The 24,337-nt window shown below is 39.6% G+C and overlaps 1 protein-coding gene across 3 annotated transcripts in view; it reads left to right on the forward strand.

The window, feature by feature from the left end:
- FHOD3 (formin homology 2 domain containing 3) overlaps positions 1-24,337 on the forward strand; it is a gene marked incomplete at its 5' end in the record, with an annotated part of 402,496 nt that overhangs the window by 345,924 nt on the left and 32,235 nt on the right. For all 3 annotated transcript variants that reach the window (XM_084282072.1, XM_084282074.1, XM_084282073.1), the window contains 5 exons: positions 1,332-2,221; positions 7,214-7,372; positions 15,567-15,749; positions 19,781-19,900; positions 20,376-20,537. In XM_084282072.1, coding sequence (XP_084138198.1) covers positions 1,332-2,221; positions 7,214-7,372; positions 15,567-15,749; positions 19,781-19,900; positions 20,376-20,537 — 1,514 coding nt within the window. The remainder of the gene's footprint in view (positions 1-1,331; positions 2,222-7,213; positions 7,373-15,566; positions 15,750-19,780; positions 19,901-20,375; positions 20,538-24,337) is intronic.

Raw genomic sequence — 24,337 nt, forward strand, 5'->3', positions numbered from 1 at the left:
CCTCTGTCCACATGCCTTGTGTTGGGAGACCTGTCCTACATTTTCCCAAGTTCTTTTTCTAAATGGGTGGGGGTGGTGTTGCTGCAGGGCTCTGACTGTGGAGCTCACCAAGGAGACACCTCAGACCACAGTGTAGCTGTCATGCTAAAAAAGCACCTCGATGGATAAATGAAACTAACAGAGATACTTAAAACTCTCAAGTATTGAAAAGTCAGGAGCATAAGGGGAGAAACAAAAACGAAACAGAAGTTTAAGTGAAAAGGCAACTGAAAAGTATAAAACAAAATCTTCCACCACAACTTACCAAAGGGAAGGCAGGCTAGCAATCAAAATAAAACATTTAAGAAGTAGAATTTGTAAAAATATATTAATAAAATGTGTAAATACTATGGGGAGCAGAAGGAATCACATAAAGTAGATATGTTAAATGTGAAGAATGATCTTTGTCCGTATTTAGTCACTTCATCTGATGCCCATTGGGAAAAGAAGCACCACAATTTTTTGACACAGTATCCACGTTGGTTAGCAGTATTATATTCAGGAAAATGTCATTTAAGAGATTCTCAGATCATTTATTTTTACAAATTGACGGTTGTGGTTTGTTATTTATGGTGCTGTCTCAAACACATTATTCTGCAGATTTTAATATAAAAGAGTAGTAGTCAGAAACATAAAGCCTCATTACAGTGACATGTTAAGTGGCGGCGATGTGGGAAGAAGGCCATTGGGTTTTCAATCCCATCATATGCTAGGGGAAGGGTAACAGGGACCGAGGAGCAGCATTTTCAGAAATCACTTGAAGTTTAGTTAGGTGCTCGTATTCCTACAGGTAACATGATAGGAAGCAGTTACTTGTTGACCTTGAAGTCAGGCAGAGAAAATCACTTTCATAAGGAAGTTTTTCGGGGGGACTTCCAGTTTATGGCCAGGTCAAAAGTAGGACAGCAGCCTGTATTGCTCCATTGTCACGATACCAAAGCCCCATTTTGGATTGCAAAAAGTTCTGAGCATTTATGGATTGTGTAAAATGAGCTGGGATAGTATGTACCAAGAGAAATCTGATAGATTTTAGAACCCTAAATCTCAAAATCCTGACAGTTACGTAGTCCCTCCTGAGCTAAATTGATTATTTTCTGCCCCCACTCCTTCTTTGAGAGGTACCTGGGCCATATAACAATGCTGTCACTTGCTTCAAAATTTTCAGAACTGTTGCCCAGTTTCTGGCTAGTTGTGCATGCATCCTCAGAAACATTTCTGCTGTGGTAGAGAGTGTCCTCGGTGCTCTGTCTCCCTGCCCTTGACTGTTCCCATCTGTGCGTGTGTGATTGCAGGTCCCTGGTCACAGACCATCCAGGATGCTGGTGTGAATGAGCAGTGCAGCAACATCCTCAACAACAAGCGGTTTATGCTGGACATGTTGTATGCGCATAACAAAAAGCCCAAGGATGAAGAGGAGAAGGAGCTGGAGGCGAAGGAGGAAAAGAAGGAGACGGAGGAAAGCGAAGAGTCACTCACTAGTCTAGCCAGTAGGATCTCTATCCTTCAGGCCACGAAGCAGGCCAAAGATGAAAGTGTCAAAAAGATGGAGATTGGAAACCTGGACAACCAAGGCAGCGTGAAAGCCTTTGCGGAAAAATTCAACAGTGGTGAGCTGGCCAAGGGGACAGCCTTGCCTGAAGATGAAATCAGTGAACAGGTCCCTGAGAAAACACCAGCACAGCCAAAGAAGGAATCTGACTACATCTGGGATCAGCTCATGGCTAATCCTAGAGAACTTAAAATCAAAGACATGGATTTTACAGACTTGGGGGAGGAGGATGATGTAGATGTGTTGGACATGGATATGGGTCCTGGGGACTCCCTTGTTCCCCCTCCTCCACCTCCACCTTCTTTTCTGGGTTTGCCTCCTCCGCCACCTCCCCCGCTGTTTGGATGTCCGCCTCCACCTCCACCCTCTGCTAATTTATTGGCTCCCCCTCCGCTGTTCAGCACTCCTCAGGGTTTAGGGTCACCCCAGGTTTCTAGGGGTCAGCCAGCATTTATAAAGAAGAAGAAAACCATCCGTCTGTTTTGGAACGAAGTACGGCCATTTGAGTGGCAGTGTAAAAACAACAAACGCTGCAGAGAATTCCTGTGGTCGAAACTGGAACCCATTAAGGTGGACACTTCCAAACTGGAGCATCTCTTTGAGTCCAAATCCAAGGAACTGCCTGTCACAAAGGTACAGCTCGTATTCAGCTCGCTATTATTTTGCTATTGTATTGGTATTCGTTTTGACTTAGACCTAAATGATTTATACTGTTTATATGAAAACAGTGGAAATTACTGGATGTGTTTCTAGCTTGGCCTATGAGAGAAGATATTCCATAATCTGAAACTAGGAAATGAGCCTAGGGGGGTGTCTGTGCCAAGCCTACCCTCTTTTCTCAGGTCCACCAGTTTGGGGATACCACCTCAGGTGGGGAATACCAACAAATTCTACATTAGCACGTTCACACTTAGGTGCCAAACCAGGTATTGGAATATGAAATATTTTCTGTTACATTTCTGCAAAGGTCAGAGCGTGATGATTCATATCTGTGTACTTGAAAGTTCTTCACTTGGTAATATTTTCCTAATCATAACGCAGAAAGGTTAGAATATCAACCTAGATCTGCTGCAAAATGCCTACACGTGTACTTGATTGCACAGGATTGATTTATCAGCTGTACTAAGTTCAACTGCAGTTAAACTCTGCAGGATTTTGGGAAGGAATTTTTTATTTTTTTTTTTTAATACTGGTCAACAGGCGTATTTTAAACCCTTGATTTGGACAATGGGGCTACCCAAAATTTAGGATAGAAGCTGGCACAGGAAATACCTCTGTAGCTAGGATCTACTGTTCCTTAGGAGCATTGTTATGAAATAAATTCATGAAGGCTGGTGTCGTGGCTGTTTAACATTGGACTCTACAACAAAGTAAAGTCTCTTTTATGTACCCTTAGTAGGAATTTGAAGTAGCATTAAAAAGGTTATTAGCTGAAACATTTGTTTTTCATGGCTACACAAACTCTTTCTTCTAAGCAGAATAATTGATGTCAGGGAAACAACTTTCTTTTCCAGTTAAAATGCTAGTAAAAGATGCCCATCTCTCTTCTTTAAAAGAAGTGAATAAATCGCTTGTATGTTTTATAGTGACATAAAAATCAATCAGTATCTTGAATATTTTACTTCTCTTTGGCTGACAGAAGGTATGTGTTGTGTCATAAATATTACTGCTTTCTCTTAATCTGGGGAGACTGGATGTCTCACGGTAAAAGTTCTCCCTGTCACTTGTCTGGGTTACTAACTCAACGTTTTCTAATGGTCATTCTTCATCTTCTTGGCCAAGGAGAAACACCACAGTTCGAACAATCGAACACCCCATTAAGTACCTACCAAAGAAGAGGTACATAAATACGTGACTCACCTACATCCTACATATCACTGGTATAAACTGCATTTTTTTGTGATGCAAAAACATCTTTCAGACACATGATGCACATAGCTCTGAAACGTGTGGAGTAGTAGCTTTAAAAATACATTCAGCTGATAGTTCATTTGGCAGATTTGGGATTAATTTCTTTCTCTGATTCCTTTTCTGGTGAGGAAGGAATGTTGGTGACATTGTGGCGTGTTACTCCTCATCTCTCTCCCTGTAAATACAAATCTACCCCAGATGGTTCATAGATGGAAGGAATGAGAATGTTTTCTTAGATCTGTGAAGCATTTAATTCCTTGAATCGAATGTGGAATTATGACATAGTTGCCATTTCCAAACTTTAGCTTTGTGCTAAATGCCAATATTGTAAGGAATCAGCCTGGCTGATTCTTTATCTTTTATTCTCACCTGAAATTTTGATAGGATGTCAAATTGCTGGGATGTTGACTTGTTTACTTTTCCTGTCATTTATCACGCACATTCCCAAACTACCTTTGGCCATTTTCACCCCCTCACGCTTTCTTCCCAAACCTTCCTGGGCTGCCTGATGCTTTGGCACAGCTTTTGGCTTCTGGCTGAAAGATGAGTGAGCAGGTTTCTTTGAAATTAGTGCAAGTCTGAGGAATGATTTAGGTGACTGCTTTCCTCTTGGAGACTAATACTGCTCTCTGCATGAGACATTATACTTTTGGCATGCTTTCCACCTCGTCCCGTAACGCAGACATAGAAGTATCATTGTCTCGGTAGAGAATTCAATGATGATTGAGAATTATCCCAGTGGAAGCCCACGCAGGCTTCTGAGACTCCCGTGTGTTTTTGGTGAGTACCAGCAAATGTTACCGGGTAGGAGATGGTCCTTAGATCAAGTGAGAGTGGGAATAATTAAGCAGACCACTGAATCTGTAGAGGACTTGAGGTTTGGTATGAAGATTGCACTCAAATTAGGATAGCTCTCGCTTTTTCCAGACTGCTTGGTTTATTTCCAGGGAGTACATTCCCCGTTGTGTCTAGTTTCTCATGTCCAATGGCTGCAATCCAAAACAGGTTTATTCTATAATTTCGTAAAGTCTGACTCACAGCTCAGTTGGTTCAGCTGAAAAAAGAGCACGGAGCAACAAATCAAAAGTCAGACCTCCAGATTTCATAGCATTAGATGCAAGCAGGTGCACGGAAAAGGAACAGTCCAGAAGGAGGAGGGGAAAAGCGAAGCCAGGGTGCGTGTGTTGGGGGGGGTTGGCTCTACCTTGTGCATATGCTCTTTCATACAGCTGTAACCAATTTTACTCCAGTTTCTAATCCTTCACTGTGATTTCCACAACACAGCTATAAACAGCTACTTCCTGGCTCATGAGAAGTTTTTCATTAAACTCAATAGGCTGCAATAAAATAAAGTGGATTTTAAATTGTAGGATATAATAGGGGAGTTCAAGGTGGAGGGTGGATCTTGATTTTAGGAAAGTTAATGCCACGCTGGGCAGTGCACACGTGGATTATAGTTGGAGGAGCACCTTTTGTTGCAGAATGCTTATTTTCTGGTCTACAGGACCATGACATTTAGTTAGTGAATAGAAAAGGTGATCAGGTACCCCCTGAAAGCCAGTCTAAAATTTCTTTCTTTCTCACTCTGCCAAACAGAACCAGGTATTTTGGTGAAGTGCTTCAAAGTGTTTATTTTTGTGCGAAGAGAGATGAAAACACGTACACCCTACTGAATCAAAAGTTATTGTTCAGCCCTTCTGCTATCCGCTTGGTTCTGCATGTCTTTGAGAGCATTATTTTGCTGATTCATCTGTACCCCATGGGACGTAGTCATCCATCATGTGCCCACAGACATAAGAACTAGCAGGAGTGAAAAATTAAGGAATGTGTTTTCACATACACGTGTACACGTGTGCCTAGACGCATATACTCACGAAAATGTTTGTTGCAATGTGAGTAAATGCGAAGGCAAGGCATAAATGTGAAATTAAATTTCTGTAAAAGATTGTAAGTTTGTATCCTGGACAAAGTCAGTGACAGCTGAATGATTCCTTTTTAAATCCCCAGTGCTAAATCCTTGCTAATTAAGACAGAAACCAAAAAACTTCCATCTCACAGTTAAGGGATATCCCAGGTTTTTCTGTACTACCGATGCAGATTGTTCTGCAGTTTAAGTAGAGGGGAGATATTTTTGGCTTGGTGCTCATATATAAATACTCATTTATACAACCATTGAAAAAGTGACTTAAACTCTTCTGTTTGCTTAGTTTAATCAAAGAGGTGTATTTTAGACTATGTGCCCACCAAACCACAGGTCACCTCTGTGGGACCGCTGGTGTTTCCAAACAGTGCCTTCAGTGAAGGCAACAGCAGCTGGCCAGTTAGGTCTTGTAGAAGTCTAAATCCACTGTAGTTCTTGGTACGTTGTAGTAATGATTATTTCCCACAAATTATACCACATGATTTATATTTAATAATACCACAGTTCAGAACTACGTATCATCACATTAAGTGCCCCAGTTCCTTCACCCATTTGAAGTAATCCTCTGTTAATGAACTAATAAAACAGTTCATTAATATTATAACAGAAATTAGTAGCTGTAGCTCATTTTAGTACTCAGGCGCTTACACCTGTGCAGCTTCATTGCAGGCAAAAGGGAATTGTTTTCCTCAGGGTAGGGTAATAAAGTTCAAAGGAGTAAAATCTTTTCTCTTCATCCTTTTGTTCATTCAGAAAGGGTTTCTTTCTCACCTAAGAGATTTAAAATCTCTTTTGCCACTGCTATATACTCGATGTGCAGCTACAGCTCTGGCAAATGCCTCCATGCTCGTGTCCCCGGCACAGCTCATCTGTCTTTCATAACCCACTGCCGAGGAGAGAGCACTGGTGTAATCGCGGTCGTCCCGGTGGTTAGCATCAGATGTCCCCTCAAATGAATACGTCTCTCTTGTGAAACTTAGGAACCTAAAAACAGAGCTGCAGATCTGAGGCTTACTTACCCATATACCGCATGTGGGAAGCCTAAATTTAACTCCTTTCCCTGAGCCTTTTCCCTTCTGCACAAGCTGCTTGGAGCGGCGTGATCCTCAGCTGCGAAGTACGAGGCAGAGGCAGTGGTGTAAAGAAGGCTGCATGCGATACAGGCTGGAGAGGAAGCAGACTCTGCTGAACCCCGCTTGTTTTTATGTGGTCCTGGCCACTAACTGTGGTCCTGAAAAAGCGATTAATGGCCCGGGAAGTGAAAAGGACTGCTTTAAAGGAGAAGCGCCATTGCAGATCCCTCAGTTAGCTCCTCCATGGAAAGGGGTCTTACTCAAAGAGTTTCTTACTCAAAAAAGGGGAAGGTTCAAGAAGGGTTCAGGGGTGCTTCTAAGGTTTTAACAGAAGAGAGTTCTGAGAGAATAAAATGGAAAACAAACATCATCTTTCTTCTCCTAAAATTTATCCTGTTTATTCTGAAAGTTTTCTTTCTTTTAATTTAAAACCCACCACCAACAACTCATTACTTTCACCCATCGTGCACATGAGGTAGTCCCCAGCTCCTCTACAGTGCCCCTGCCTTCAGCCGTATCAGCACACAGAAGCTGCCCCATGCCACGTCAATTGTATTGGTGTGAGGAATTAACGTGTTTTTTTTGATGGCTGTATATGAATTAGATAAGCATTCAGTGTCAGTACCGTTGCACAGAGGAAGGCTTTGGTGAGAGGAGTGACTTTTTCTTTAAAAAAAAGATTGGAGGAGTAATTTCCTTGTTCCTCTCTTCTTTATCAAGAAAACTGCTGCAGATGGGAAGCGACAGGAGATCATTGTATTGGACTCAAAACGAAGCAATGCTATTAATATTGGCTTGACTGTGTTGCCTCCTCCACGGACTATCAAGACTGCTATTTTGAACTTTGACGAATATGCCTTAAACAAGGAAGGAATAGAGGTAAGGAGTAGTCAGTATGTTCAAGTCTGCATGTTCAGTGTTTCATTTTACTCAATATTGCTCATCATACAGGCCATATATTTTATGAAAGAGAGAAAAAGTGATGTATCTGTATTACTGAAACCTGTTGGATCAATGCAATGTACTCAGAAGCAGGTAGTGTCCACCTGAGGTTGAGAATGCTCAGTAGATGTGATTTTCTCTGCTTTGTTTGTATCCAAGCTTGAATAACAGTGGTGCTAATTCCTACTGAGATTTTCAGAGTATTATCTATTCTTCTGAAGCTCAGTTTCTTCTTATGTTTATTAAAGCTATTAAAATTCTAAACAGGACAAGTTCTGCATGCATACGTCTGAAATGTATTTAATGCTGAGCACTCATAAAGCACCAAAGAATAGGCAGTGACTTTATAAAGCTGATGCAACTGGTACGGAGTTTAATAAAGTTCATGCCCAGCTAGCTGTTGTAGTCATTCTAGATTGTGTATCTAATGGAAAACAAATACAGTGACTAGTTCTGCTCAAAATAGCATTTCTGTGTTACTGTTGTTTGAAGAAAAGCAGTTGGTATAAAGATTACAGATGATGTAATTTTTACCATTACATGTTTGACTTTGCAGATATTCTTACCGAGATCCAAGATGAGCTCTGTTTATTATTTTTTTTTATCAAAATACTTTTCTTCTACAAAATGTAAAAGAAGCCTGCTGCTCCCTTGTTTGTTTGTTTGTTTTATTGTGCATGTATTCATTTCAAATCTTTCTTTGAATAAGCCTATATTATCCAATAAGAGTAATCTGCACAACTACAAATCTCAACCAGTGGTTGAATTGCATGGGTCCTGCATTGATTCATAGTCACCTTTCCGTGGTTTGGCTCTGTGTTTCATGATTTCCCCCTTTCCACCTTTACGGTGCTGACTACAGAAGAAAATGAGAAAAGCTGGCTGGAATGGAAATGGAGCTGCCAGCAGTTAAACGCAAAATAAATACCCAAGGCAAAAGATTGTTCTAGCTAGAAGGCATGGCCTGATTTATCCCTGCTAGAATATAATTTCTTTCCAAAACTGTATTATGTGCTGTATGCACTCTTTATTGATATTGTGAAGGTGACAAATTAGACTTAAAAATAGGGATCAACAAAGGCTGCTCTTTTTTAGCCCAGTTGGTTAGATTGCAATCTTTGGGGCAGGTAAGGTAACCTCAGGTTTCCTGCTGGCCAGTTACCCATCTCCATGACCCAGCCCCATGTTGCCACCACTGCATGGTGAAGCACTGAGTTTTCCAGGATAGGAGAGAAGCTCCACTCCAGCCAACTCCAACTCACAGACCACCAGATAGACCTCAGTGCTGCAGGCAGTGTTCACATGGAAAATCCAACATAAAGGAGGCTGATAAAGGACACATCTTCATTATCTTCAGTGTATCATCTCCTTTGAATTGTTGCCTTCCCTGGTGTGCTCACAGAGGTTCAGCTGCCCTGCACAGCTCACCCTTCCAGTGCCACTGTTTGTAGCCAGGCCCATCTGCTGACCACCTGTGGTGTCCACAGCTGTGAGTGCATGGTACCACCACACCCTCATTTGGGTGGCCTTTCCATTAGCTGCCAGGAACCCGTAATTTCATTGAAAATATATGTAATAAATGCATGCAGCTTTCAAATGGGAGAATTCAGAAACCAGGAAATGATACACTGTTGATCCCCATGCCCAGTGCTAAAGAAAATGGGATTTCTGAGTGTCCACAGCTTGAAGCTAAAGGACGTGGGTAATCCTGATGTGACTTTTCAGGTATTTAAAATCAAGAGAAAGGATAAATGGATCTGAGCCTAGGTACTTTCCGTGTTGAGAGATGACGCCTTCAGTAGTTGAAAGGGATGATGTTCATGGAGAAAAAAAAATGTGTAGGTCCATGTTTATTTGCTACTTGTCAAGTAAAGCCATGCATTCAGGTTCCCTTCTCCAGTTCTCAGTTTGCAGATTTTTCTTAGTGTGCATCATTACATAGAGAGACAAGTAGCAAGGCAGAGGGTTGGACTGAGCTATACAGAGTTGGTCAAGAGGTACAAGAAGAGGCGTAGAATTTCACCATCTTGAGTCCTGCTCTTTTCAGCAGAGGCCTTAATCAATTTTCTGTACACCCCCTTTGACCTACAATGTAGATAAACTTTGTTCCCTTTCTCTTCTTCTCTAGGTTCATCTGTTCATTGTCTTTAGCCTTAGAGTTAGCTTGAGAGGAACAGAGGCTGTCTAAGTTTTTAGAAAATTTTCTGTTTCACAACAACTGTTTCTAAATCCTACAAAATAATTATAGCGATGAGGAATGAATCAGTAATGGTGTAAATATCAGCATCATTTATGCAAAAACTGCAGAGAATAAAGCAAATTGGTTGGTATAGAGTATCCTTTACAGTTAATCTGTGGGTTGCATGAGTATGACCAGTATGGAAGAAGTTACATGATTTATTTATTTAATTAAAAAACTGCATTGCCATGGGTACTTTTGAGTAGTTTTGAGTACCCACTGTGATATCATATAAGATATGCATAGAGACCATCTAGAAGAGATGTCATGGCTAGTAAGCAGAAGAGATGGATGTAGGGAGTGCAGGGGAAGAGATGTGATGTGCTATGGTGAGGACGTTACATACTCTAATAAAAATTCAGAAAAGCTGAAGATTAGGATCATCTTCAGCTTTTAAGGGATCCAACAAGGAGGAGGGCACCAATAGAGTATAGTTACCTGAGCCTTCCTTTGCCTTGGCTGTGAGTTCTGCACCAAGTCCTTCACCAAGGAGCATCATCACTGTCATGATAGCACGTGTGTCACTTCAGTTTGGCACCTTGGTCCATGAGTTCAAGTTAAATGGTGTCTTAGAAGTGACCTTAGCAATCCCTTTAAGGACAGCAGACTAAAGCATTGCTGGCAGTAGCACTAACGACTGTTAGGCAGTGAGGCAGTGGGATGCAGGCTACCAGTGTGCAATAGCCCAGCTCATCATAAAGATCATAGCCCAGGGAATCTTAGGCTACCCATCCTAGATTCTGCTGAATGCTACTTCGTTTGTGGCATTTAGCTGTTGTTAGTAATGCATACTTTGCTTTTTAACTTAAAAAATTAAACTATGCGTTTTATGACCCTCTGTACGTTGTGTATTTTTTGCCCATGTGTTTGAAGGGGTTTGGTACCTGTGAGAATGGGGGCACGCTCTTAGAAAGGCAGACGCAGTCAGTTTAGTATGCAGAGCAGGCACTGCTAGAAACACATTTTCACAGGAAGGCACAATGTGTGTCTGCGAGCACTGTGTGTCAAACCAACTAAAAATTTTTTTGCCACCTTACATTTGCCAAAGTGGTTGTGTTTTCCTTTCTTTGAAAGCTTGGCATTCATAGTGTTCAAACAACTTGGAGCTCCGCTGCAGAACAAAGACCTTCCTGCTTAGCATGGACGAGGGCTCTCTCTGAGTTGAGCAAAAAGGCGAGCTTAAAATCCTGGTGTGTAATTTTAATGAAGTGTTTCATCGGCAACGGCAAGCATAGTCTGCCAGACCAGTCCTTCCTGCTTATCTCCAGCAAAGGAAATGAGTAGGTCCTACCACAGAGTGCTGCTCAGGAAGGGAACAAGGATCAAAATCAAATCATACCAAAGAGGTTTATTAATTCAGCTGAGTAAAACTGGAGCAATGCTGTGAGGAAGTGAAGGTGGTGTGCCTTGTGTTTTAAAAGGTAGCTTTCTGGTGCTGCATAATGGTGCATTGCTTTGGTAGGTATAGCTTTCAGTAAAACTATTTGAAATAAAAAAGCTGCCCAGATATGCCAGGCCCTTAATGCCCAAGAAGTTAAGTGCTTCTAAAGCCATGTGTTTGGAGTAGTTAGGTAGCTCTGAAATGTAAAAAGGGGTAAGAAATGATCAAGGTATTTAAATTTGTTCTGATAGTTTTCACCACAGCGTGTTGGCATTCGCAGTTTCCAATTTGGTTAGTTAATGCTTTGTAAAAGTCTGATGGGGCGTTTCAAATGATGCTAGCTGACCTGAAAAAACACCTTTTTTCACAAGCCCAGACAGCACAGAGAATTGACTCAATAATGCTGTGCTGGCTGTACTTCCACAGTTAGTGTATCACTGCCCTAACAAGTTTCAGACTTTATTTAATGGGGAAAAAGCTACCCTTTCACTCCTTACAGAAAACAAAAACATTTTCTATGGTTTCTGTGAACAGCACTTGCATGCTGATGCATTTCAGTAGAGAGCTGAAGAAGTGGAGCAATCTGACTGAAGCCACAGCTGTCAGTTTCTGATTTATAGAGACCATTATAAGGCATTTTAGATACAGTCTCTTTTCAGAATTAGATCATTTTTTTGAAAAGTTCAGATAAAATTAGCACAACCAGCCTCACTTACCGTGAAATCCCGAGCTTCATATTCTTTTAGATATTCTATTCTACTCTTTTGTATGTAGATCCTTTCATATTTTCTGCAGGTAATGGGTTTCTTCTGCAAATAATGCAAACCACTGATGTGTCTCGTGAATAGGTGTCTGAAAAGCTGAAGTGTCAGAGCCTTTTTGGATCTGAATCTTCTGCTGAGGCTTGTCAAATATTAGATGAAATACCCATTAATGTGTATTTGATTATGTAGCTTATGAACGTGTGGACCTTTAGCCACAGAAAGCTTAGGACCCCAAACCAACCAGATTTTCAGTATCCTAGTTTTTTAAGGCTCCTGTTTGCCCAATAAAATCAACTGAAATCAAACGTGAGAGCTGAGCCACCCTTGCAACCTCATCACCACTGAGAAGGCGCCTTATCTCTTGGAAGAGATAACTTCAGCACCTAATTTCCAGAGGGGCTCCAGTCTACTGACAGTTTCTGGTTAGGTACTTCCTTGAATCCCATTTTTTATACCCTCAGGCAAACTCAGAGTCTGTCTTGATGGTCATTTTAGGCAGTTGCTGGTGTGAACCCCCCTCCAAGGTGCCCAGCTCTTCCTGAATGCGTGAGGGACAGCCTGAGTCTCCCTATGAACTTCACCCTTTGAGCCCTGTAAGGCATTCCTCCAAGACATTTTTGGAAATCATGTAACAGGATGGCAGAGGCCAAGAAGTGATCAGTTCGATCCCTTCACTAAAAGTTCACAGATCAAAACAATTAAGATTGATAATCTCATGTAAATGGGCTCACCAGTTTTTTTCTTTTACTTTTTTTTTCTCCATTACAAGGTTTTTGCACTTCTCAGAATTTTAGTCTCTTGCCCAAGTACTTGTGTTAGAGTGCCCAGAGATTAAATAAGTGTATGACACATCTCTGTGTCACATTATGAGAGGATATGAACATAGGGCTCACCAACAACCAGTCCTCTTTTAATCTGCTTGAGGAATGCAGCATTGGAGAGAGTTTTCTGAACTAATCATTAGATTCAGAGCTATTTATGATTTAATGGTCATATCAGGTGCCAGTAACCTTCTGCCCTGCTGTGTTTTTATGCTCCTTTTACTGTCAGTGATGTTAAAAAAAAAAAAGAAAAAGCATTCAAAATAGTAATGAATTGGCAGGTGATGTACTCAACAGTTTTCAGCACTGAACAAATGGTTCAAGTTAGTCATAGAGTGGAAATAGAGAATAAGAGCATTTTACTGCTTGCTCCGGAGCACACTAAGGATGATGACCGGCAGGATAAGAATTACTTGCCTGAGCAAACTCCAAGCTCTGGTGAGTAAATAGTTGTTATGGGGGCAGTTGCTCTGTGGCTGGGGTGAGACCTGCCAGCACATCGGCAGCAGCTCTGATTCCATCGAGGCAGCACTTTCAGCAGCAGGGGTGATGCTTGACAGCTGGCACCACGTCTACAGGCTCTTTTGCTTGGCATTCCCTTTTTCACATACTGCAGTGAGCAGCAGAGCAGACTTGCAGTACTTGGACTGGAATACTTTGTGTCAGATCCATCTGGCTTGTGGTGTTTACATAAAGCTCGAGGAGGAGGAGAGTCCCTTTGGAAATAGAGCTTACTGTTTCCTTGCCCTCTTTAAAATGCCCGAAAGCAGTGCAAAATCTCTGGAGTATAGGCCCTGCACCACCACAAAATAGTTGTGGGATCCCTGGGTAGCTGCCAGAAGCCCTAGTTATTTGTAGGAGGCAATTGAAAATACTGCTGAAGTGTTAGCCTTCAAAAATGCATCAGAAGCATTTTTACATCCATCACATGGCTACTGCTCAACTCACCATGTATGGATGTTCATATGATCCTCTTTGCAAGCTGCTTTGGCTCACTGGGAGGGGTGTTGACTTCTTGTCATTGTTTTAGAGAGAAGTAGGAACTCGGAGGCCTGACTTCTTCAGAGGTTCGCATTGAAAAACCTCTTCTGGGTTTCAGGCTCGGTCTCTCTTTTATGAACATTTTTAGGTGGTTATTGCTTGAACACTGAGAAGTGCCCTGAAGCAGCTACTTAAAATCTGTCACTTGATGCCAGGTGTCACTTAACTTACAGATTTCAGCATCTGAGGATGGATACATAGCACAGCTCAAAATGAATACACAAATGCTGTCAATCTGAACAGAACATTTTCCAAATAGACATTGACAAGGGAAATAAAAGTGTACTGAGAGATATTCTTCCTCTTCTATTTTCCTTAGGATAGGGGTAGATCAAAAGATTTGGTTTCCTTATTACAGTAGATGCTCAGACTTTTAACTCTCTCTGTTTCCTTTAGCTATAGGTGAGAGCAAAGGTAACTTATTGCAGCGTTCAAGCAAGGAGGATTTTCTTCTTGTAAACTGAAAGACAAAGTTCTGACCAACATTGACAAGAAGAACTTCTTCCCTATTTGTATTTGTGGAAGTCTGTGTAAGAAGATGGTCAGCTATATGAATGATGTGGCTAAAATTGAATAAGTCCACATTCAACGGGTTGAACATAGTTTGCTTATTCCTTGTTAACATTATTTGCTTCCTTAACTCTTGTTCTTTGCCAGATTGACCAGGAAAAGTCCCTAGTTCTCCACACTTAGCTGCAGCACTGTACAAGGAGCTAGATGAATTACTGGTACTGCAATACCAGTATTGCTGCTGGAATTGGTACTGGAATACCAGTACCAGTTGGGGCAATTGTGCTACTTTGATAAATTGGCTATCTCCACTGCTGGAACAAGCCTGTAGTTTGGATTGGCAGGTCTCACAGCTCTTTGGCTGTATTTTTATTTTGGTCTCCTTACCTCCAAAACAGCCCTTATCATTATAGAAAGCTACAGCAAAAACATGTCATTCCTCAGATGAATAAACGTAAGTTGTGCTGAAAATCTACTGATTTGTTTTAATGAGGCATTGATCAACAGGGCAAAAACTTCAACTTATCTGATGCCTTTATGTTGTTTTGCTTTTCTTTTTCATTTGAAAATGCATTCATTATGTTAAAAACTAAGAAGCAATACCTTTGGGAAGGAAAACTGCCACATGTAAACAAGCATGTAAAATCCAAGATTTAAAGGAAAAATATAAATGTTTTGAGCCATGCTGGCAGCAGAAACTGAAAATATTGAGATCATTTTTCATCAATATTTTGGACTTTTCAGATCAAAAGAGAAAAAGACCGTATGTTATGCAGTTCATAACTGTGTATTCAGTGAGTGTTCCCTGGGAAGTTGTCTTCACTTTGGGTGACATTTTTAGGAATGCCCTAGTATGTTGCAATGGTTTTCATGTTTCATAAAAGTCAAAACAATCTAAATGAAAAACAGTAAATGGTGAGAACAGCAAGGGACAGGAGTTCCTGTTGTGCGACACAGTGGTATCTAATCCATCCCATCTACTCCGAGAACCAGCCTTTTCTCCTTCTCCAGGCTTCCTTCCAAAAAGCACAGTGTGCCACTTCGCTTAGAGCGAATTGTCAAGTTGTGCTGTAAGAAACCTTCCTCCAGCTGTAATAGGTCCTCAAGTTTTTTGTTTATATCTACAGGTGCACTGGAACATGCATAAATGTGGAGGATAAATTAAACGTTAGTATCTAGACTGACCTGCTGTAAAACACAGGCCACAAAATTTTGCTCCTTAAAAAAACTTCACTTTGTCATCAAACAAGCTTGGGTGAAGTCAAAATGAAGCTTGTTGCTGCTGGTGTCCTTGCTACTGATGCGTCCCCATGCCCAGCCCTTACAAGCATCTCAGCCCCTCCAACTGACTATTGTTTTTTATCTCCCCTTGCAGAAAATTTTGACCATGATCCCAACCGAGGAGGAGAAGCAAAAGATCCAGGAGGCACAGCTGGCAAACCCTGATGTCCCCCTGGGCAGTGCTGAGCAGTTCCTTCTCACCCTCTCCTCCATCAGCGAACTCTCCGCCAGGCTCCAGCTCTGGGCTTTCAAGATGGACTATGAGATAGTGGAAAAGGTGAGGCAAACATGGGGAGGCTGAGGTAGACAGTCTTCCAAGTCTTTGCTTAATCTTTCTCTGTCCTCATTATTATATGAGTGTGTATTTTGTGGAAACAGTTAATAAGTCACTTTTATTTCAGTGGCTGACCTGGAAACAGCTGAAATGATCCTTCATAATCTATTTCTTCTATAAAAGAAAATTAGAGATTATGTCTTCCTTCCTTTAATTAGGCAGTAATGACATTGGAACAAAGAAGAGGGCTAATTCCTTACCACAGCTGCTCCAGATGTTATTCAGGAAATGTATAATCTCAGAGCAGTAAGAATTTTTCCTTGGACAAAGGTTGAATGAGGACTACAGGATTCACGCATACATCGTAAAATGAGAATATTGATCTTACATCCATTTGAACTAAGAAAAACACTATCCATTAAAGTTATTTCTGTTTATAGCTCTCTTACAAAATTGTAAACAAAAGATAGGATCATCCTTCAGGGGTGTTCTTTTCAGTTTGGTCACAGTTGACTGCCACCACCTTTTTCATGAACAGCGTTTATTCAGAGAACTCTATAGTCAGGTTGTATCATGTATGACAAATCACATACAAAAATTTCAAAATTACAGCATGACGGTGAGTAGATGAAACAGAATCAAACTGTGAAGGCAATTTCAGCTACCTGCTGACTTCCACAATCTCTTTCAGGAATTTCAGTACAGGAACTCTCTGCTGCACTTCTAGTGCATACCCTGTGTGTTGCTCTGGGTTCTTCAGGCAGCTCTCTCCTATATATATTATTATACATAATATTGTGTGATGGATTCTGAGAAGTGGGACATACTTCTGTAAAAATGTCTTATGCTTATCTAGCCATGGATATTGCAAAGGCTATAACAAGAATGGATTGATTTCCAGATGGTATTGTCAAGATTATTCAGTCTCTGCTTCATTTTCTTAGATTTTAGGAAATGTTATCAAGCTAATATTCATTTTTCTTAAATGTGACTTTAATCTTAGATAATTTATACTTCTGACTTATAAAACATAGAATATATGTATCTGGTCTGAATACTTTTTGCCATTTTTTCTCCTCTGGTATAGCTATTTATCCTGCTTTGAAGTTACCATAAGGCTAAATTGTTCCCTTCATGTGATCTGAGTTAGCAGGGGCTGTTAATCTATGTTTATACCTAGTATTTCTAACTTGCTCTCTGAAACATTTGAAACACTGCTAAAAGCGAAGGAAATTCTCGTTCTTTGCACTTTATAGGCAGTTACAGCACACTTGCAGCTTTCACTGTAAGCTGTGACACTTGATCAAATCAATGCATTATTTTGGATCGAAGTATATGCATGTGAAAGTATATGCATTGAAAAAGGAAAACCCTTTCCAAATTGTCTGTTTGATGATGTGTATAACATTCTGAAGTATTAACATGTATCTAACATTTATGCCTAATACAAGTTAATCACTGGAACACCTTTTTCTCACCTTTCTTTTGGTAATGTATTTCAACTACATACACAGAGGAGATAGAGTTTCAGCTTTAAATCTTCATTTTCAGTCTTTTGATTGCTCTGTTCATAAACAATGACACTGTGTTACTGCTACCTCTTTATACTGAACTATTTCTGGTGCAGATGCTGTCAAATTTGATTATCTTAAAGGGAGTTTAAAGGTCTTAGAAAGAGGAATAGAATGTTCCGTTGTCCTAAATCTGATTTTTTTATTTTTTTATTAAGGTCATTGAGGGCAAATATATCCTTATTGCTGACAACTTCAAAAGATCATAAATGAAGATAAGCAGGTGTAGAAATGAGAAAAGTTTGACTGGTAAAGAAAAGAGCTTCGTTTAGTTCCTCTTCTGAGCAGAAAGATTACCCCTAAGTCTAGGCTCCCCAGAGATGGTGTGCTAGACAAATAGCATCACCAAGATTGTGCTTTTGAGTGATACTTAAACTGTCTGAAAATTTTAAAAATGCAGCAGAACTTAAGTTGTACAGTATGGTCTTGATACTTTCTGGTCATTTAAAATTACATGATAATCTATGCAGGCCAGTCTCATTTAAATACAAATATGGCAAATTACATTTTTGTCATTCCAAAATTCCCATCCAAAGCTTTTACCCCTCCCAATAAAGCATGCTTGTGAACTTGTATAGGTACAGTAAGCTATGCATGTTAATAACATAAGCATTTACCTGGCTTTATCAGATGTCTCACCACCAAAAATTCTAGACCAGCCCTCAAATTTCATTCAAGCATAATTTCTAGGTCAGAAACAAAAACATGGTAAAAAGGATATGTGATATAGCTAAGAATATGGGGCAACTGCATTATGTATATGCTTTTTCCGGGTAAAAGGTGAGTTTTAAAGGGAGCAACAATGGGTATTTCCCCTGTTAATATGGTACATAGCACACTTTTTTTGTGGGGTTTTTGTTTGTTTGTTTTTATGCTACCATAAATTCAAAAGCAAAGAGTAATGATAAATGTGCACTATATGGAAGAAAGCTTAAGCATGGATAGCTTGCATGTAAATAGTTAAATAAAAGGCTACAGTATGGCCTTCTTGGAAGCCTTTTATGATACCTTTTTATCTATCCTCAGAATATTTTAAATCATCCTTCTAGGAAAGGTTTTTAAACAGTTTGCAAGTTGATGCAGGTATAATGGTTCGAAAATCTGTGTTTGCAGCAGATGTATAGCATTGTGATTCATCTCCATAATGTAACAAAACAGAACAAAAAAAAATCAGTCCTGACTTGTAAACCAATTCAAAGAATTCTGTGCAGCAGTTTATTGACTTTAGTTTAACTTGATAAAGTCTTGGATGATTTAACAGCTCTCCTCTGATGTAGAAGTTACTTGGGTCACTGTGCCATTTCTTAATTTATTTCAAATTTGCCATACTGTTTTCTTAAGTTGAGAGTTGAGTTGTTCTGTAGTGACTAGAAATCCATGTTTCCTTTGTATTTGTGCTCTTATTTGTGGTAAAATATCAGTATAGTTTTTGAATGACCAGTTGTATTTCCCCAAGACAGTGAAGTTCAGAGTTATTTTGCCTCTTGGTCTAAAATAACAGCTTAATTTTGGCTTCTTAGCTCATAAAAAGTGTAATAATTTGGGAAAAGAATGTTGCTCGGGGATTCTTTGAATGGCAATTGGAGATAGGAACAATGTGAACTGTAACTGTGCATATAAAATAAATAACCCTGGGCCTCACACTAAGATAGAAACAAGCTCACTCAACTCAATTACCCTCACTGTCTTCCTTTGAACTCTCTGGTGTAGTTCACTTCCCGAGGTAATGGAACTGAATTTATGTTTTCAAGTCTTATCAGTTCACATACCTATACCCAGACAATGTGTGTGGATGGAAAATGCATTAAGTTAAAAGATCAAAACGGGACCACTTTTAAAGCTTTATTTTTGCAGTATTTTATGTTTTTGTTGGTGGTGGGGTCTTTCGTTAGTTTGGGGTTCGAGGTTTTGTGTTTTGTTTTCTGTGTGTGTGTTTTTTTTTCCCCCATTTTTAAAGTCACACAAGCACAAAATGATATCTAAAACTCAGAGGTGACCATCGTTTGAAGAAAGCTTTAGGGTCAGGCTGTGAATGTCAACTCAGCCAGAGTTCTAACTTTTTTGGGGGGGTTGTTTTTTGAAGATTAGAAAGAATAGTTATAAGAAGCTTTCTTTTTTCACTTGGGACCAGGGGTGTTCATGTCCCTAATTCAGGTGCAATAGCCTTTTCAGTGATACTGTATCTCCTATTCAGAACCATAGAATAATCCCAAGGACAAGTAAGGCGAATGCATACGTAAACAAGCAACATTAGGAAAGTATTTTATGTATTTCTTTGCTGTCCTTGCATGTGATTTATCAGCTGGAACATGGAAGAAAGCCAGCACACATGGCTAGTTTACACTCTGCAAGACGCCAGTTCAGGAACTTTTTGCAGTAATTAATCTAAACCTTAGAATTAAAAACTAGAAGCAGCTATAGCCAACTACAGCCTTCACTTTCTTGTTTCTCTTCTCGTGGCAGGAAGTTGCAGAACCGCTTCTAGATCTGAAAGAAGGAATGGACCAACTGGAGCACAATAAAACTTTGGGATTTATCCTTTCTACTCTGCTAGCCATCGGGAACTTTCTGAATGGAACCAATGTAAGCCCGGTGTTCCAGCATTTCCCCTGAGCTTTTTCCTTCAAAAAGCAGAAGTGAAAACCATTATGACAGTTACAACCCAGTATTTATTGCTGACCAGAAATATAATCTAGAAAACAGAACCTACTTTTTCTTTCATTTGTGTTTCATGGATGCTCTTTGCCCTTTTCTGCATAACATGAAGGAAATTTAGAGCTAGGCGTTCTCTTTGTGTAACTCCCTTGAGTTCAATGTTTATGCTCCCCATTCAAAATGAAGAACTTTGTCATGAGTCATTTCACTGTAGAAGGACTCATTTTAGGTCTAATCTTCAGCAAGTTATGAGAATAAAAATAAAAGCAAGTTTCTTTTTCTGTAAGATTCTTCATCTTTTCCTTCTGCCCCTGCTTGGTAATCATTTTAGTCTACTAATCTGCATGGGATGGGATGGAGTAGCATTTTTGTTTTTATTTTCTTCCTGTTTTCTGTCTTACAGGCCAAAGCTTTTGAGTTGAGCTACCTCGAGAAGGTTCCAGAAGTCAAGGACACAGTGCATAAGCAGTCCCTCCTGCACCATGTCTGCACTATGGTGGTGGAAAAGTTCCCAGACAGCACTGATCTTTATTCAGAGATCGGGGCCATCACTAGGTCAGCTAAGGTATGTCTAGAGGGTAAATATGTAGATTTATAAGCTCCTCTGTAAAGTCAAATCTTTAAGATTTAATTTTATTCTTTGATTTGTTCCTCTGTGGTCACAGAACTTGTTACGAATGTGGACTTGTTGCATTATTCCTCACGGAACATCAAAGATGCCAGAACACTGTGTTTTGAGCTTTATATCTGTCTGTCGGATGGTTTCCTCACCATGTTATGACAGCCATTTTCATGTTTCTTATACATATAATTAATGTTATATAACTATTAGGAACTATTTTATGGTTACTTTATTTTACCAATATCTTCAAATATGTTTACTTACTCTGTGGTTTGGAGGAATCTCTTCTTTAAGGCAGATACATCTCTTTACATATTTCAAAGGCACTAGACAGAATACGCTTTTGGGATAATAAAATTGTCTCCAGAATAAAAGTGTCCTTGGAATACCTTGTGTAATTCTTTTACTGTCCTCCTTATGACAGCAAGTTTGATGAGGAGGAGTTAAGAAGGATAAAAACAAATAAAGGAATCCTGCAGCAGCCACTTTTTTTAAAAAGTGGTAATCGATTTACTAATGCATAAGTCTAGTCAATGGCTTAATTTGGAATGCAGAGTATTTATTGGTAGTACTTACGATAGAAATACTGAAACCTCATTTTTGGGGCTCTCAGTGTGTCAAATTTCATGGACGACTCTTAAAAACAATGCATTACTCATTAATGGAATAAATTTGACAGAACATCACCAGGAGATAACCAACATGAAAATTCTGGTTTATAATTCCCATCTAGTCCAGTGTCTTGAATTGGACAGTGGCTGATACCAGCTGCTTGAGAGGAGAGCACAAGAAGCTTTGAAGAAGGAGGATCTTTCCTATAAAATCTTTTTTTCATGAGTCATAATACTCATTATATGCATCAAATGGAGGAATGATTGCTTTTCCAAAAAACACATTGTTTTGATACTTTGAGGGGAAAAAACTGCATAATCCTTTTTTTTTTTTTTTTTTTTTTTACTTCAAAAATACAATCTTATTTTGGCTCCTAGAAAAGTTCTTGTGACAATGAGTTTCATAATCTAATTTTTTCTGCTGTTGCATTTGCCAGTTTCAGGATTTGCTGTCTTGAGTATATTGAACAGTAGAAACTTTTTTTATCTCCCTACTTCATAAAATCCTAGAATTTTTTACTTTGGAAAGGACCTCTGAAGGTCATCTGGTCCATCACCCTTTTCACTGAAATGCCAAATTAAGCCAGGCTGCTCAGAACCTTGTCTGTGTTTCAAATAATCCTTCCACATCTTTTTTAGACACCCATTTCCACACTTTTTCTCCATCTTCACTTCTGGGATGTGTTAAATAATAGTAAATACAGCATTCTAACCTCTTCGTACAAATATTTCATGCTTACTATGTTTGCCCATTCTGTTTATACTGTCTTTTGTTAGACAGCCTGAGATTTTGTGTTGGTTTTTTTTTTTTTTTTTTTTTTTTTTTACTGTTGCTGTTCTTCTGACACCAGTCATCTTTGGACTGCTCACAAGGGCATCCAGGCAATCTTCTGAGTTGATCTGGCAATTTAGAACCCAGCCAGACACGGAGTTACTCCAAGTTACTGCCTGCAGAGTGCACTTCGTGGCAATCTAAAGTAATGACCATGATCTGCTGAAGCAGGCTGACTGCTTATCACTGAAATCCCTAATAGCCCTCTGAAGTCAGGGCTAATCTGAGTTAATTTCTTGCCATCTGTAGATTTTACCCTCTCAGCATGCTTCCTTGGTCTCAAATAGTTTTTAAATATTTAGTAGAAACCACAAGCCACCTGCTGTTAACCCTGTCACCAGATGACAATCAATACGTATAAACTCTTTTATTTTGCTTTCAGCCTCACACTTCATAGGTTGCCTCCCATGAGGCTTCTTGTAAAGATTTTGAAAGTCTAATTTTTGTTCCTTGCTCTCATCTGTTCACCAGCTTATAAACATATTCAGAATCTAGTGATTTCTTTGATGTTTTGTTTTCCAATTTTTATTTATTCTTTCAGCCAGGTAACAGGTATAGTAATAAAGCTTGAAGCTCTACAGTCCTCTGAATCACCCTTGCTGCTTTTGTCAAAGATAGGTGAAACTTTTGCTCTCCTCTGATTCCCCAGATTAATAAGTATAGTGAAAGCAGATTCATTTTAGCCTGTGGCATTATTTTAATTGCCTTTAGAATTCTTGTCTTCTGGTTGTTTACTGCTTTGTAAGCTATCATCCTCCTCCAACACATTTGTGTCTGCAATTGAATACTTGCTATTTGCTCATGTCTACTAACAAAGAAAATACAGAAAATAAAAACAAGTGCCAGAATAGGTTTCTCCCTGACTTTCTTGGTGATGAAGTTAGACAAAAAGAAGTCATCTTGCTTCCCTTCCCTAACTCTTGTCTTCCTCAGTTTCTCTCATCCCCAGTGATCCAGGACCTCTGACATGATTTTCTGGTTTTTTAGATACCATAAAGGAGTTTGTGGGTTTTGTTTTCTGTCCTTAGGTATTTGCTTTTTGGATTCTGTCTCTGCTGTGCTGGTTTTCCTCTTGTACAGCCTGTGTTTAGGCTCCGTTTTATTGCCTTCGCTAAGGCTGGTTTCTCATGTTAGGATTTTTTTATTTTTTGTTGGTTATGTTGAATGATTCTTCATATCTGCACACTTAGGTATATTAGTGTCTCCTTTCCTGCTTCCTCTCTTTGTTAAGAAGTTATTCCTTTTTTTTTTACACAAAGTAATCACAAAAATGAAAATTGCCACAAAAGAGAACACTCATTTCCTAAAATCCACACCACTATATACTGTGTACTCTCAAATGAATCTTCTATTTCTGTTTTTCAGCCTTAGAGAGGGGAAGAAGCTTAACCCAATGCTGTCACTTTTAAAAAATTTTTAGGTCTAAGGGTATGCAAAATTGAGCAAAGTCTTTCAGTCTGTGGTTTGCTGATCTAGTGGCCCTGCCCAAAGCGGATGAAATTCTGAAAAGGCCAGACAAAATCACATTAAGAGAAATTATAGCCTTAACCTTCTGCGTGACGCCCAAGGTCTCCCTTCTTGGGATGTTCCTACATGTGTTATACCACTGATGGATTACTGTAACAAGCTCTATTCCCACTTGATCTTAGCTGCCACAAATCAAAGAGTTAGGACATGGAAGCCATCCAAGCTGCCCTCTTCAAGGGAATGTTCACAGAGTAGGCGAAATCTTGGTTTAGGAAAGCTGACAGGAAAGGAGAACTAATATTTCACTGTGGATTAGGCTGTATTTTGAGCTCCATTTTGTCTACAAACATGTTTCAGAAGCCACAAAGGCTAAACAATTTCTATGCTGTAGATAAACAGAGATGCCCCTTCTCCTGATACACACATCATACGAGAATTTCCTGAGCCTTAGTTCCAAAAAAGAAAAAAAGGAAAAAAAAATAATAAAAAAGGACAAAAAAAAAAAAAAAAAAAAAAAAAAAAAAGACTGGCTCACCCAAAAGGAGATAGAAAGGCCAGAAAAAAAAATAAAATGGTACAAAAGTATTCATAGTTGTATAAAAGTATCTAGGGTCATGCAGGACTACTGTTTGTTTAGGATCCCGTGTTTGTAAGCACTTGCATATTTGTTCTTTTTACATACTTTAATTTGATCTTTTTATTTTTTCCAGTGGTATTGAACTAGAATTGAAATACCTAACACAGAAGCAGACCCCAGGTGTCTGCAGTTGAACTCAGGGCTGTTTCTAGCAGTTTGCTTACCAGTGTGGTGGGGAAGGGAAGGGGGATTGCAT

Source organism: Netta rufina (genome assembly GCF_964035555.1).
Source record: "Netta rufina genome assembly, chromosome: 2".
Classification (NCBI taxonomy): Eukaryota; Metazoa; Chordata; class Aves; order Anseriformes; family Anatidae; genus Netta; species Netta rufina.